The 14,825-nt window shown below is 44.7% G+C and overlaps 1 protein-coding gene across 3 annotated transcripts in view; it reads left to right on the top strand.

Moving 5' to 3' along the window:
• Positions 1 to 14,825, top strand: part of TULP4 (TUB like protein 4) — a 156,290-nt gene that overhangs the window by 132,096 nt on the left and 9,369 nt on the right. For all 3 annotated transcript variants that reach the window (XM_082303162.1, XM_082303163.1, XM_082303161.1), the window contains 7 exons: positions 786 to 1,010; positions 3,203 to 3,437; positions 3,929 to 4,073; positions 5,546 to 5,690; positions 6,939 to 7,032; positions 8,377 to 8,520; positions 11,966 to 14,544. In XM_082303162.1, coding sequence (XP_082159288.1) covers positions 786 to 1,010; positions 3,203 to 3,437; positions 3,929 to 4,073; positions 5,546 to 5,690; positions 6,939 to 7,032; positions 8,377 to 8,520; positions 11,966 to 14,544 — 3,567 coding nt within the window. The remainder of the gene's footprint in view (positions 1 to 785; positions 1,011 to 3,202; positions 3,438 to 3,928; positions 4,074 to 5,545; positions 5,691 to 6,938; positions 7,033 to 8,376; positions 8,521 to 11,965; positions 14,545 to 14,825) is intronic.

Here is a 14,825-nt window from a genome sequence, read left to right as displayed (position 1 = left end):
GGTTAGAAGAGGTCACAACAAACTGGTACTTTACATGGAAAGATGAGATTTAGAAGGAAAGTTTAGGGAGCTCCTTGCAAGCAGGAAATAAATGTTCTAAGCAGCATTGTTTGAGTTGTTTATCATTATTCTGTTCCACATTGTGACATTTAGTACCAGTTGGCCCTCACTCTTTCTATTTTTACTGTCATGATTTAGACATTTCTGAGTGTAGACAAGACAAAAGGCCATTCTCTGTTGTGTTCCTGGTGCTCTTTCACAGTTCAGTTCCTCTGGGAATAGTTCAAAAGAGACACTGTGCTGCAGAAGACTTGGTGCAAGACAAGAAAGCTGATTGGGTTTTCTCCACTTGTTTTTTAAGCGTCTCTGGGCATATAATTTAACTTTTGAGTTGTAAAACATGAGCTGTTACCAGTGGATGAGGACTGATTAGATGACTGAATAAATCATTTGGATAGGGCATCAAAAGATCCTGCTTCTCAACACCCTGTGTCTTTAATGTCACTTATCCTATCTAGGTACTGAATTTGGTAGCTGATTCCTTGTGTGAAGAGCTTTAAGCATTCTGATCAAAAGCACTGAATAAACATCAACTGCTGTTTTTGATGATTTCAGATGTGCACATTCTTCTTCTGTGGGCAGCGGTGGGCACTTTTAAGTTTCTGGAAGACTTAGGGTAATGTGATCGGTGCTGAATTCATGTGATCACTTGCTGTGCAGCCACCTTGGCGAAAGATCTTTTACACAAAATCTTTTGAAGTTGTACCCTTTTGCTCTTCATGCAGCGTCCCATCATCTCGATCTGTTGGGGTCACAGGGATTCCCGCCTGCTGATGGCGTCTGGGCCTGCGCTGTACGTGGTCAGAGTGGAGCACAGGGTCTCCAGTCTGCAGCTGCTGTGCCAGCAGACCATTGCCAGCTCTCTGCGGGATGACAAGGACATCAGCAAGCTGACCCTGCCCCCTCGGCTCTGCTCGTACCTCACCACTGCCTTTATACCAACAATCAAGGTAAAAAGAAACAAATGTGTTTATTGTGGAGAGGAAAGTGTTCCCAGACTCCCACCCCCCCCCCCCCCCCGCCCCCGTGGTGCTCTTAAGTGGCAGTGGCTAAATTATAAGATTTATCATTTTAAAAGCTCTCCTGTCCTCTTCAAGACCCCACTGATGCATTTGGTGCCTATGAAAAATCTGAAAAGAAGGCTTACACATGCTGATCTGCATTATTCCATGGAGATGGCCTTTCCAAGTACATTACAAGGGTAAAATATGCTGGTGACTCACAAAGACTTCTGAAGAAGCTCACGCTGGTGATAATACTGTGTCATGGTTACAGGAGGGATTCACAGGGATAAAACCGTTGCCTCCCTACATGTAATGAGTGCTTATATTTCCAGGAAGATCGGACTTAGGACCTGGGGCTGCCTAAACATTTCTAGTAACAGTGAGTTCTGCTAATCTTACTGCTCCAACAATGCTATGGAAAAATGACCCAGATATCACACCTTTTCCTGTACTATGAGCAGAATCATCTGTACGACCCATTTGTTTCATGGTTTTGCCCTCAGTATCATCTTGGGATTTCCAAGCTGTTTATCACAGCCTATAAAGCAGAGCATTAGCTGGTAAATGCTCAACATTCAAACATACATTTTTGTGATTTTTTGTGTATGTGTTGCAGTAGTCTCTTGAGCCAAAGGTCCTTGTTAAAACAATGCAGAGCTAGAACAACTAATTTGAAATCAGTGGGGCTGGCCCAGCTTAAATGAGAACAAATTATGCCTACAAAATAATAATTCAGCATGGTTCCATTTGGGTACTGCTAATCAGAGCAATTTGTGCAACTGTAAATAATTTCATTTGTCAGAGAACAATAAATGCCTTGCTGTAACCATAACTCCTGGATCTCCAAAGATGCAGAGCATTTATCAGACTAGCAGTCTCTAGTTCTTTCCATCCTTCTCCCCAGGATGCTTTCCATGTTATTCCAGAGCCACCCCTCTCTAGAGCATCAGTGACAATTTCCTGGCTGTCAGGGAAGGCAGGGGAGGGGATGGGATGGGCTGGATGAAGGCAGCAGTTGGCTGTAGCAAGGCTGGGAGCCCTGGTGGGGATCAGAGAGCAGTTCAGGGGCACATTGTTGCCAACAGCCCTTGTGTCACCTCCTAGAGGGGATGCCGGGGTGCGGAGCAGTTGTGGGGCTGCATAGCTGAGAGGCGGAAGCGGGGATTCCAGAAGCCACGTGCCTGTCCTGTTTCATGGGTGTTTCTGGAGCCTCCTCAGCACATACACTTTACTCTGGCTTGTCCCAGTCACCCACTCAACCTATGTTGTCAGCCATACCTTTGGTGCTAGGCAAGGCACTCTCTTCCCTGTGTGCATTCCTCTTCCCCCTCCAGCTTGCAGACTGCACTATAGTTCACTCCTTGGCCCATACCTATTTGCCACGTTAAGGAAGCTTATTTTTTCCCTACCTTTTTTTTACTATACTTTCATTTTGAAAGAAACTCCATTGGCTTACACGCATTAATAGTATTTGTGTCATACAGGCTAAATTGTCCTAGACAAAAGCAGTCCTACTGCTTTAGGACTGAGTATGTGATGGATTAATACAGTGTGCTGGCAAGCAGAGCTAAGTAACCCACCCTGAGCTTTGTGCTTGTATTTCTCTACATGGCACACAAATAGGCCCTCAAATAGGATGTGCTTGGAAGTGATACAAGAAGTTCAAGCTTCTTTCAGAGCTGACAGCATTGTAGCATACTGACATAGCATATACCAATACTAACCAGGAATGGGATCTCAGTGTCCAGGTTCACTTGGAGAGCCTGCAGGAGACAAGATACTCTGATACTTGACTTGACCACATTAACCAAGTTCAAAAAGAAGTTTCTGATAAGAGCTGGAACTTGAAGATGGGTTGTTGTCTAATTAAATGCCCTGACCACAGGTTCAACCTTCCTTTTTGATGTGACTAGCTTTAGTTTTCGTTTTCTGTGTACAACTACTTTTGATCTAACTAAATAATATACATTGCATGTGGGCCCTGCATAGCTCCCAAAGTAACCTATACTAATCTTCACCTGCCAAATTATAGTTGAGTTCAAGTTCAGTTAGTTGTGTTGGGATTAAGTCACCACAGAAAAAAACCCCAACCAATAACCTATAGGAAACTTTCTCTTTCCTTCCTCTGTTTAATTAAGCCTCCAATCCCAGACCCAAACAATATGAGAGATTTTGTCAGCTACCCAACAGCTGGTAATGAACGGCTTCACTGCACAATGAAGCGGACAGAAGATGACCCAGAGGTCGGTGGTCCATGTTACACTCTGTACTTGGAATACCTTGGGGGACTGGTGCCCATCCTGAAAGGACGTCGTATCAGCAAGTTGCGGCCAGAGTTTGTCATCATGGATCCTAAAACAGACGGAAAAGCAGGTAGAATTGAATTGTTGCTCTGTATAAAAATGATCTGGCAATACTGTGGATACTAAATCCTCAAGGGTTTTAAAACATATATATATGCGCAACATGGATGGTGGCATCTGGTATTTTTTTCTGATGTGAAAAAAATCTTTAGTGTGACCTAGAAGCTTCTGAAATTATACCCTGCTGCCTTCTGTTTTACAAAGAGAACTTCTTGTATTCTGAGTACTGGAAAATAGATTGCTAATTAGCAGAAAATATTCTTTCATCTCAATTTTGAAGTCAATTGAATGCTATTCATCCCTCTGAATCATGTTCACTTGAGTTCAAACCATTGGAAATTTGGAGTTTGAAGGCAGAGTGAAGAACGTTTAATTTTTCTCTGCAAAGTTTTATTCCAACTGCTGCCTGTGGATCGGGTTTATGCTTCTGATGACTGAGAGTTATAATTTATACCAGTTTTCTGAAGCAGCACTTAAATTTTCTGGGGCCTGTCTTGATAGATGAAATCTATGGAAACAGCTTGATTTCCACTGTGATTGACAGCTGCAACTGCTCTGACTCCAGCGATATCGAACTCAGTGATGACTGGGCAGCAAAGAAATCTCCAAAAATCAGTCGAGCTAGCAAATCACCTAAACTCCCCAGGTAATAACATTGGATATTTCTTCTTCTTTTTCCCCAAGTGGCCTCTCTTCCTCCCTTCCTCCCCTTCCCTCTCTTGACACCTTGTAAAATGAAAAGTAAACTCATTTGGGCACATAGGAGTCCTCTGTAAGATTGGAGTCCTCTACAGTGTGCAGTTCTGGGGTGATTTCAGAGATTGGTAGAGAGTTGGACTTTGGGGAAAATTTCTGGGACAAAATGTAATGGGAAACACTAGAGCACAATTTCTCCCCAGACAGTCTCAAAGAAAGATTTTATAAACTCTCCCACCTTTTCTTTTGCCTCTCTTGCCACAATGGGCTGTATTTTGTCCTTCAAACAGACTGTTTTTACCCCCTCAGTCCTTAGAGTTCCTGGTCTAGTTAAAACCTTTATTTCCTCAGGAATATTTTCAAAGTCATATGTCCATGCATAGGTGGTACAGATCCTGGCATAGGTGGCACTGATGCTGTGGTGGCCTTGCAAGGGAACCTCAACAGACAGACCCCCCTAAACACTGCATTGACGAGGTTCTGTAGCAGGATGCAGGAGCTTCTAAGCTATTAATTTGTCTGGTGGTTTTCCTGACAGCTCTTCATTATATTCATTATGTGTGTAGACAGAATCCCCCAAACCTGCCTGGAGCCTCACTGATGTCTGTGATGTCCCTCATAGATGACATCTACCTGCCATCTTCATATTACGGGATTGAGGGCCTGTTGCCTTCCAGCTGTGGTTGACACTTTTCCAAAAACCTTGTACTGTGAGCTTGCCATTGTATGAGGCAGGGCAAATTCATCCTTTTACATGTGAATGCAATGTTTGAAATACCAACATTTTACTTTAGTAGTACTTACTTGGCAAAAGAACCATCAATTCCTGAGTCTAAAACTGCAGGGCCTCAGGAAAAACAACGATCTTGCACCCTTGGTTTTCTAAGAACATGATTTTGAAATGTAACTTTTGTTTGTTACATTTCTGCCAGTGAGCTCTTTAGGTACTCGAGCTTGTATTCTTGGCCTCCCTTGTATAGTGGGAGGTAGAAATAACTTTTGGCTTAGGGTAGGAGCACTGACAACATTTGTGGAGCCTTGGTTTGCTGTACTAATGTGAAAATCTGTCAGCTGAGGTGTCATGTTCTCATTTCATGAGACTTTGCTCAAAGTTTGCATAGCTGAAATAATTCATTCCTATACCTATTAGGGATTAGTGGAAGATACGTTGTATCTGGTAGAACTGCTGTAAACTTGGTTAGATTAATTAGAAAGCATCCAGCATGAGTTACTGCAAGTGTGTCAGGTCTTCTGTATCTTCAAATTTGACCCATAATTCTCCATCCTGTAGGCTCTCCAGTCTTTATTAGTCACTTTGAGGACATCCTCCCAGTTGTCTTCTTACATCTTTCCAATCAAAGACATGAGTTTTGTGCATTTTAGCTTGCCCATTGTTGATTCTAAGCATTGCTTTACCTGCAGAATCAATATAGAAGCTCGCAAGTCTCCAAAGATGTCACGAGCTGCACAGGAGATCTCAAGGTCGCCAAGGTTACCAATAAGGAAACCCTCTATTGGTTCGCCAAGCCTGACACGAAGAGAGTTTCCTTTAGAAGATATTACTCAGGTATTGTGCACATTGTTACCATACCTGATTGAAATGCATTTCTTTCCAGAGGCAGCAGGTTGTGATAGAGATTCAATAACCACCAATTAAAGTTTTCATTAATTTACAATAAGTGGATGGAAAAACTAGAGAATTGCATCTTCCAGTTCAGTATTAATGTTCAAAAGTGCCAATGGAATATCAGATGTTGTTTGGTAAATACCAGGGCCACTTACCTTTGTCAGTGTGAACCCATGTGAGAGGTTTTATTCTAGGTGATGGTGTTGGCTCTTCAAAAGTGTATGTGAAAACACTTCAACAGTGTTCTCAGGCCTGTCTTAACACCACCATAATTCTCTGCTTTGCTAGGGATTGCAGAGGTAAGGAAATGTTTGCTTCAGAGGACCACATGTTCTGTTTCATAATTAACATGAAACAGTCTTAATTGGAAGGAAGGAAAGGAATTACCACTTTGCACTCTTTGTGGTGTTCATGTCCTCTGGATAAATGAAACTTAGCAGGCTGTAGAACTGTCTGGGTTGTTTATTTTATTAATAACAGCATGTGTTCCTTTAATTTTCTTTTGTTTGGTTTGTTTTTTTCTGCTCTCGTTTCACTTTTTCCTTTTTATGAAAAATTCTAGAACAGTTACATGGAGATAGGACCAAAAGCCCTTTGAATAGAGCAGAAGACCTGAGGCTTAGATCCTGCTCCTAATACAGGCAGCATAACTCCTGGCCTTTGAGAAAAATCTACTGGTCTTTCAGACCCATAATATGTGTACCATGGAAGCAGTGGTTTGGGAAGTTGCATTAGGAGCTCCAGGGGAATATATGTTGTTTTGAGTAATCAATTTTTGTCTTGTTTATTGTTCCATAAAGTGATTCATGAGCATAGAACCAACGGGCAGGGTGTATCACTCTCTGAAATACAGAATAGCCATGGTCCTGCTGGGCAGGAGCAGCAAGTGCCAGGAAACAGACCTGTTCTCACTAAGCAGGCATCGTGTTGTTCAGATCTTCAATAGCTTTAATCACCCTGTGGCTGTTGCATACATCACTTCTGATGGTGTTTAGATATCAGAATGAGTCTTCTTAATGACTGGGTAAAACCATTGCTACATAGGCACTTTAGGCTGTTTCAATACAATAAAAACAAGAGAAGCTGAAATTGCATTATCACGTGGAATACCTTGATTGCTCTGCAGATTTTTATTAGAGCTTGATACAGATTTTATCAGGTAAAAATGATCTTGTTTTTGTTTTGCAGCACAACTACCTTGCTCAGGTCACATCTAATATCTGGGGAACCAAATTCAAAATTGTGGGCTTGGCTGCTTTCCTACCAACTAACCTTGGTGCAGGTAAAAGCAAACTCTATTGATTTTTTTGCATGTCAGATTCTTTCTAACAAACAACAAACTTATGCCATGAGATTTTTTTGTAAGTGATCAAAAAGCTTCTTTAACAAAGCACTTATTTTTGTGGACAGTGGGAATTAGATTTTATTAAATTCACTGTAACTAAAGGAGATTAAAATCTATAAATACAATAATGAGATGGTCAATAAAATGCTAGAAGTCTCACCTGTAATAAAATGGTAAATTAACATTTGAGCCCAGACCTCTATTTTTACAATTTATTTGAACAAAGCCCACACAAATAAAAAAAAGGTTTTGCAAGAGTACTATAAAAATAATAGTTTTCAAGTTACTGCAATAGAAATATTTTTTAAAGTCTGATTTTTATAGTTATTTAGCTACAAATGATACAAAAAAAAGCTGTTACAGCCTCATGCTCAAGATTCTTCAAGTCAGTGCAAAGCCTCATCACATGGTTCTCCTGCTGAGGCATCAGTAATCTGGTAGCCTTCATTAAAAGCAGCAGCTGTCTATCAGCCTTTTTCTGGGTAGGCCAGTTCTACTTCTGTTGGAAGGAGGAAGGCTGGATGAGGAACAGGGTACTGCCTAGCAGAACTGAGCTCTGAACTGAAATGTTAACACAAGCATAGCAGTTTAATGAGCTCTTTAGGAAACTTATTTTGTCCCGGGTTGCCTTATATAATTGGGTCAGGAATACATAAAGATGCCCTGGATGCAGAATTAGATGGATACCTTTTGTGGCTATATGGACTGCTAGCAGCAGTTGAATGACCACAGGTCATTCTAATTCTTTCACTGCCAGTGGCAGATAGGAAAGGATGTCAGTGTGGAGTAAATATATAGTGATACTTCCTGCAAATGTTCTCCCAGTCTCCAGTGGTTTGGGTCCCAGGGACTTCCTGAGCCCAGTGGGATTTTTCTGTATCTAGTAATCATCAGCAGATATCCTTCCTGAGAGCTTTCCAGTTTTCCCCTAAAGTCATAGAAGTCAGTAGTTTCCTGTGGTGAAAAGTTCCAAAAGTAGAATGGAAAAAAGTGTTTTTCTTCCACAAAAATCGATGTGAATACAAGATGAAGTAATTAATTACTTAATTACAGGGATGCTGCTTCCGTTTAAAGAGAAATAGCTGAAAGCAACAATCTCTTTTATCCCATTTATGCAAAGTGTTACATAGTGATTTGACAAATAATGGCTTGCCCATGCACATGTATACAGTAAATAACAATATTCATAGCCCTTGTGTCTGCTTTGAATTGCTTCTTCCTTAGCTTTACAGGCTATTTGTGTAACAGACCTTTTTGTGTCTTGTTACATTCTTTCTCTAGTAATATATAAAACCAGTTTGCTGCATCTGCAGCCCAGGCAGATGACAATATATCTCCCAGAAGTGCGGAAGATTTCAATGGACTACATTAACATGCCTGTCTTTAACCCAAATGTTTTCAGTGAAGACGAAGATGATTTACCAGGTAAGGAGGAGCTGGAGGGCTGCTGTGTAATGGGTTAAGCTAGATGGAGGTCGGGTCAGTTGTGTCATAGTCCCCTCTGGTAAACATACAAATCAAAATCCTTTAGTCTGATGGGGTCCTGTAGAACTGAGTTACAATAAGGCTAAAATGTGTGGAAAATATAATCCATAAAGAGCTTCTTAGTTTCAAGTTCATTGAGAAATTAGTTGTCTGCTAATTCATCTTAGTTTGCTAGGAATTCTCCACAGACTGAAGTCTTGCATTCTGCATCTTGATAGGACAGAAAGGTAATGTGTTGGAAGCCCAAACAGGTTGTTCTTGAGACCTGATGGCATCAAAGCACAGCCGGCTGATAGGAGCTTGGGTTGGAGAGCAGGTTCCCATAAAACTCAGTCACCTTTTCAGAAATGATAGATGCTCATTTGGATTTTTATAACTACTAAGAGGCTAAAGTAGTAAAGTAGTTGATAAACAAGGTGGGGTCAGGAAGAGTTTTTCACTTCACTGAGATGTAAGGTAGCAGAAGATTTAAGCAGTGCAGGGAATGTTTGGGTGCGGGGGTGATGTGATGTGATGTGGGAGGTGAAAGGACTGTGAGTACTCAGGACCTCTTCCAATCAAGAAAAAAACCATTGTGCCAATAATATTAACAAATAATAGAAAAGAAGGATAAATTAATACATTTTCAGAATTGTCATATCACTGAGTGATTCCTGTTGCCAGGTCACAGGTTTTTGGAACTATAGAAGTGGCTGTCATGGCAGTACCCTTTAAAGAGGAAGGAGTGTGAGCACTGCAAAGCAATTAAAGACTTCTGCTAGAGTCTACTGAAACAAATGGAAATGCTCTCATTATTTCAGACCAGGGTTTCAACTGCTGACAGCACCAAAGCTTTTGTCTGACCCAAGCATCAGAGTAGTCCTCTTCTAAAGAAATACTTGTATGTTTAAAATTAAGCCCATTTTTTTCCTCAGTCTGGGGGACTTGGCTTGCATAATTTCTGTTTACTACTGATACTCACCTGTAGTATCTGAAGAAAATAATAGAGACATTGGTGTATATATATTATTAATAGGAAGCACCCAAGGTTTGCTATTACAAAACATGGTCAAAGCTGTCAGAAAGTAATACAAAAAGTTAATATGAAGTTTTCACATCTCTTTCTGAAAATTGGGTTGAATCTGCAATAAGAGATGAAATGGTACTCATAATTGCAGGTACACCACATAAACAGAGAGAAAATTGTTAGAGACTCTTGTAACAGCTCTTCACTTTGAGAAGGCTAGTAAAAGAATCATACTACCCTGTCCTCCATAACAGCCTTCCTCTTGTCCACTTCTTCCTTTCTAGTTTCTTCTGAAAATTAATTTCTGACTTAGTAAATGGTGGCTACTTAAACCTTCAAAGATGTTTTTGAGGATATCCTTTCTTAAAGCCTGCATATAAAGGAAAAAAGTACCATATACTAAAGGAAAAAATATTGCAGGGTAAATAATGATTACATGATAGATTAAAAAAAACATAGTAGAAAGCTGCTCTTGGGGAGTGGAATGTTCAGAGTGAGGTACACTTGGGACAGGTGTTTTTTAATGTAGTCAGTAAAGATTTGGCAAGACAAATGCACAGTGAATTGGTTTAACTTACAAAGTATGCAAACTAATCAATTAAAAGCCATTGGAGAAATGAAGAAAACGTTGGATTTAAACACTTAGGAGTATTAAGGAACACCACAACAAATGATATTTTGTTGGATAAGGCAAAATGACAGCAACATTTGGGGTTGCTCAGGCCATGCTAACAATTAAACCTCAGGCTCTGGGAGCTAAATTGCTAAGCCTGCAGGCATCAGGGTGAAAGCATGGCCTGCCAGCCAAGCACAGAACCACAAAGCCTTAGGGTCAGTTAAGTTTGGCTGTTGGCCTTCATCTGAAGGAATGAACAGAACTACCGTAAGTATTTGCCAGCGTAGGCACAGTCCCATCTGTACACCTGCCACGTTCATGACTGATGCTGATAAAAGCCTAATGTTACTGAAAATGTAATTATAGGGCATAGGTAGATGACTAGAATTTTAATTAGAAATTAATTAGGAACTGGGCAGCATTTGGAGGAGTCCTGACTAATGGATCTCTTACGTGATCTGGTCTTGCAAATCAGAGGTCTCCACAGAATTTGGCACATTTAAAGGACCCAGGATATGATACCAGATCCTTGGTCTTGTCTCTTTCCTTCCACAAACCTATTGATACAAGTCATTTATCATTTTCTGTGGGTTTTCTTACAGGTAGTTTAATAAAAAATAAAGAACTTGCAATATTCTTGGAAGTTATAAGATAGTATTTACTGTTTTCCCTCTTTATTCTATTTTGTTCCTTCTTGACTTCTGTACCTCTGCTTGGATCCAGTGTCCTCATTTTCCTGCTCCGACTTGTCAGTGGTAGTTCCTGTTGGAATAAACCACTCTTTGCAACAGGAACTGCAACAATTGAGCACTCTTCACACTTCTGCTTAAAATCAAGAGAATTCCTTCTTGCCACATTGTCCTTTTTTCAATGCCACCACATGTGGGAAAATATGCTTCTTTACACATTTCTTTTGTGTCCTGTCCAAACATTGATGCTGCAGTTGCCCTGACTACAGTACCCACTTCTTGAATCTTTCTGGCTTCCCATCTTTTCCTCACATCTTCTCCTTACAAATCTTCTGAGAACTTTTCTAAGTTTTGTCTGCATTTCATTCCATCATATTTCTCTCTCTGTGTTTCAGCTTCCTTCCTTTTGCATTGCTGGTTGGTTTGTCACCCACTACACGCAACTTTTCCCAACTATTGTCTGTGTTCTCCAGTTCTCCCAAGCTGACTGAGTCTAAGAACCTTATATCAGATGATATACAGTGCCTTCAGTGCAGGTCTTCAGCTTTCTTAGCCTCCACTTCTTTCGTTTATTTGCTTGTTTGTTTTGTTCAATTGTTCATTGATGTATTAACTATCAAAAGTCCTTCCCTGAAAACTAGTGAGTCCTGATTTAGCAAAACTTTTATTGATTCAAGCAGAAGCAGTTAAAATCTGATGATGAGTGAGTGCTAATTCAGATTAGTGAGAGTCCATGGGGATCGTAGCGTAGGCTGAAAGTGCACTCAGAACTTGACCTCTGAAGTGTCACTCCCAAGAAGTGGCTCTAAAGTTGATCACCAAGCTGTTGCAAGTAGCTCTTGTCCAATGGAGTCACAGGAGATGGGCTGGCTTACGTGTTCCCACTGAGGTCTGATCCGCTGTTTTGGGAACCGGTAGCAGTCCCGCGGAGTCCGTAGAGGTAGCAAATAGTTTAAAAGGCCCCTCCGTGACTGGGCAGCCGCCCAGCCCAGGCCTGGCCGTGGCAGGGGAGGGATGGCTGGGGCGGGGAGCGGAGGCCGGGGCGGCAGTGACACTCTGTGTTGTCCCTTGCAGTGCCCGGCGCCCCCGGCGCGCCCGCCAGCAGCCCGCCCTGCACCGTCAACATCCCCATCGCGCCCATCCACAGCTCGGCGCAGGCCATGTCGCCCACGCAGAGCATCGGCCTGGTCCAGTCGCTGCTCGCCAACCAAAACGTGCAGCTCGACGTGCTGGCCAACCCGCCGGCCGAGGCGGGGGGCGAGGGGCCGGGACCCTTCCCGGGGGCTCCGGGCCGCTTTCCCGGCCCCGGGGCGGCGGCGCTGGCCGTGGGGGAGCTGGGCCGCCCCGCCCCGCCGCCACCGCCGCTGGCCCCGCCGCCCCCCGCGCCCCCCGCCATCGCCCTGGCCGACCTGCGGGACCACGGCGACCGCGAGCATGAGCCCCCGCCCAAGGCCAAGGCCCCGCGGCCGGGGCCACAGCTGGTAGAAGGGGACGCCGTCATCTTCGGGGCCGCTCAGGAGCTGCAGCTGAACAAGATGAACCCGCCGCCTCCCTACCCCGGCACCATCCCCGCCGCGCCCTCCACCGCCCTGCCGCCCCCGCCCGGCCCCCCGCAGCCGCCCCTCGATCTCTGCCTCAAGAAGGGAGAGTTCTCCCTCTACCCGGCGGGGCACTACCAGACGCCCCTGGGGTACGAGCGGATAACTACGTTCGACAGCAGCGGGAACGTGGAGGAGGTGTGCCGGCCTCGCACCAGGATGCTCTGTGCCCAGAGCACCTACACCCTGCCGGGCCCCGGCAGCTCTGCCACCTTGCGCATCACAGCTGCCGAGAAGAAGATGCAGCAGCCCTGTGCCAGCGCCACCTTGAACCGGCTCACGGTCCCCCGTTACTCCATCCCAACCGGGGACCCGCCGCCCTACCCTGACATTGCCAGCCAGCTGTCCCAGGGCAGAAGCATGGCGCAGAGGCTGGACAGCAGTATCATTCATGCTACTCTGCGGAGGAACAGCAGAGAGGCAGCGCTGAAAATGGCTCAGCTGATGGATGGTCAGAGAGCCACCTTGCAACTTCCCCCTAAGGCCAAGAGCAACATTGTGACGGCACAGTACCAGCAGAGAGTACCCACGGCCTTGTACACCTGCAGCCAATGCAGCAGTGGTGGCATTGGCAGCAGCAGCAGTGCGAGTGCTGGTGGTGCGGGCAACATCGCTAGTGCCAGCACTTCCAGTATTGGTGGCATGAGACCTGATCTGAGCACGGGGAGTGGCTCCCAACACAGCTCTGTCATTGCTCACTCTGTCAGTACTTCGCCTCTGGCCTCCCAGTCCTCCTACAGCTTGCTGAGCCCGCCTGACAATTCCCGTGACCGAGCGGATTATATCAACTCCGCCTTCACGGAGGATGAGGCCCTTTCTCAGCACTGCCCGGTGGAGAAATCAGTACGGCACGTACCTGTGTCCTTGACAGAGGCTACCCTTAGTGTAAAACGGCCACCCCCATACCAGTGGGATCCTATGGTGAGCGAAGAGATATGGGTTCCTCAGGAAAGGACATCTCAGAGCTCAGTGCCCAACCCTCTAAAACCTCCTCCGCTCATCATTGGTCAAGCTCAACATCTGGATATGTCTCGAGTGCCATTTGTTTCCCCCAAGTCTCCAACCAGTCCCACTGCCACTTTTCAGACGAATTACGGGGTTGGAGTACCTTACCCAGGAGGCTACAGTGCCCCACCCCTTCAGGGAATGCAGGCTCCCTGCTCCCCCAAAGAAGCTCTGGCCCCAACACAGTTTGCACAGCAGGAGCCCACAGTTGTGCTTCAGCCAGGTTATCCATCCAACCTCTCCTATTGCCCTTTGCCACCCATGTACCCGGGAAGTAGCACTTGCTCTAGTTTACAGCTGCCACCGATCGCCTTGCACCCATGGAGCTCCTACAGCACCTGCCCACCTGTACAGAACCCCCAGGGCACCTTGCCCCCCAAGCCGCTCCTTGTGGTGGAGAAGCCAGTGATGTCTCCCCCGCCAGCAGAGCTGCAGGGCCATGTGGGCACAGAGGTAATGGTGGAGACGGCAGACACTTTCCAGGAGGTGCTCTCCTTGACAGAAAGCCCTGTTCCTCAAAGGACAGACAAATTTGGCAAGAAGAGTCGGAAACGCTTGGACAGTCGAGCTGAGGAAGGAAATGTGCAGGCTATCACTGAGGGCAAGGTCAAAAAGGAGGCAAGGACACTGACTGACTTCAATTCACTGATAGCCAGCCCTCGGCTGGGGAGGGAGAAGAAGAAGGTCAAGAGCCAGAAAGATCAGCTGAAGTCCAAGAAACTGAACAAGACGAATGAGTTTCAGGACAGTTCAGAGAGTGAGCCAGAGCTTTTTATCAGTGGAGATGAGCTGATGAACCAGAGTCAGGGCAGTAAAAAAGGTTGGAAAACTAAAAGGAGTTTGAGGACAGCCAGTGAGCTGGATGAATTCAAGTGCCGGAAGGCCAGTGAGAAGGAGGATGGGAGACTGGGAAGCCAAGGCTTTGTGTATGTGATGGCCAACAAGCAGCCACTGTGGAATGAGGCAACGCAAGTCTACCAGCTGGACTTCGGAGGGCGGGTGACCCAGGAGTCAGCAAAAAACTTCCAGATTGAGCTGGAAGGACGACAGGTAGGAAGGGGTAGCACACATTTGCTGGAATGGGGGCCAGGGTGTGGGAAAACTATGCCAGGAATAAGCTGTCTCTAATGCTGCTGAGTGCCTCCTGTTTGTGTCAGCTGTTTCCTGAAAAAAAGCTTTGCCATGTGGTTGATAAAAAACAGCTGTTGAAGGTCTAAGTTCAGCATGGAGGGTGAAGTTCAGTTGTAAAGTGAATATACAAAGTATGTTTGGTCTTACTGCAGTCAGACATGGGAACGAGGGCCTCCTTTAGTCTGGCTGGCTCTCAGAGC

Source organism: Coloeus monedula (genome assembly GCF_965178545.1).
Source record: "Coloeus monedula genome assembly, chromosome: 2".
NCBI lineage: Eukaryota > Metazoa > Chordata > Aves > Passeriformes > Corvidae > Coloeus > Coloeus monedula.
The sequence above is the reverse complement of the archived record's forward strand: the minus strand, read 5'-3'. Positions and strand labels throughout refer to the sequence as shown.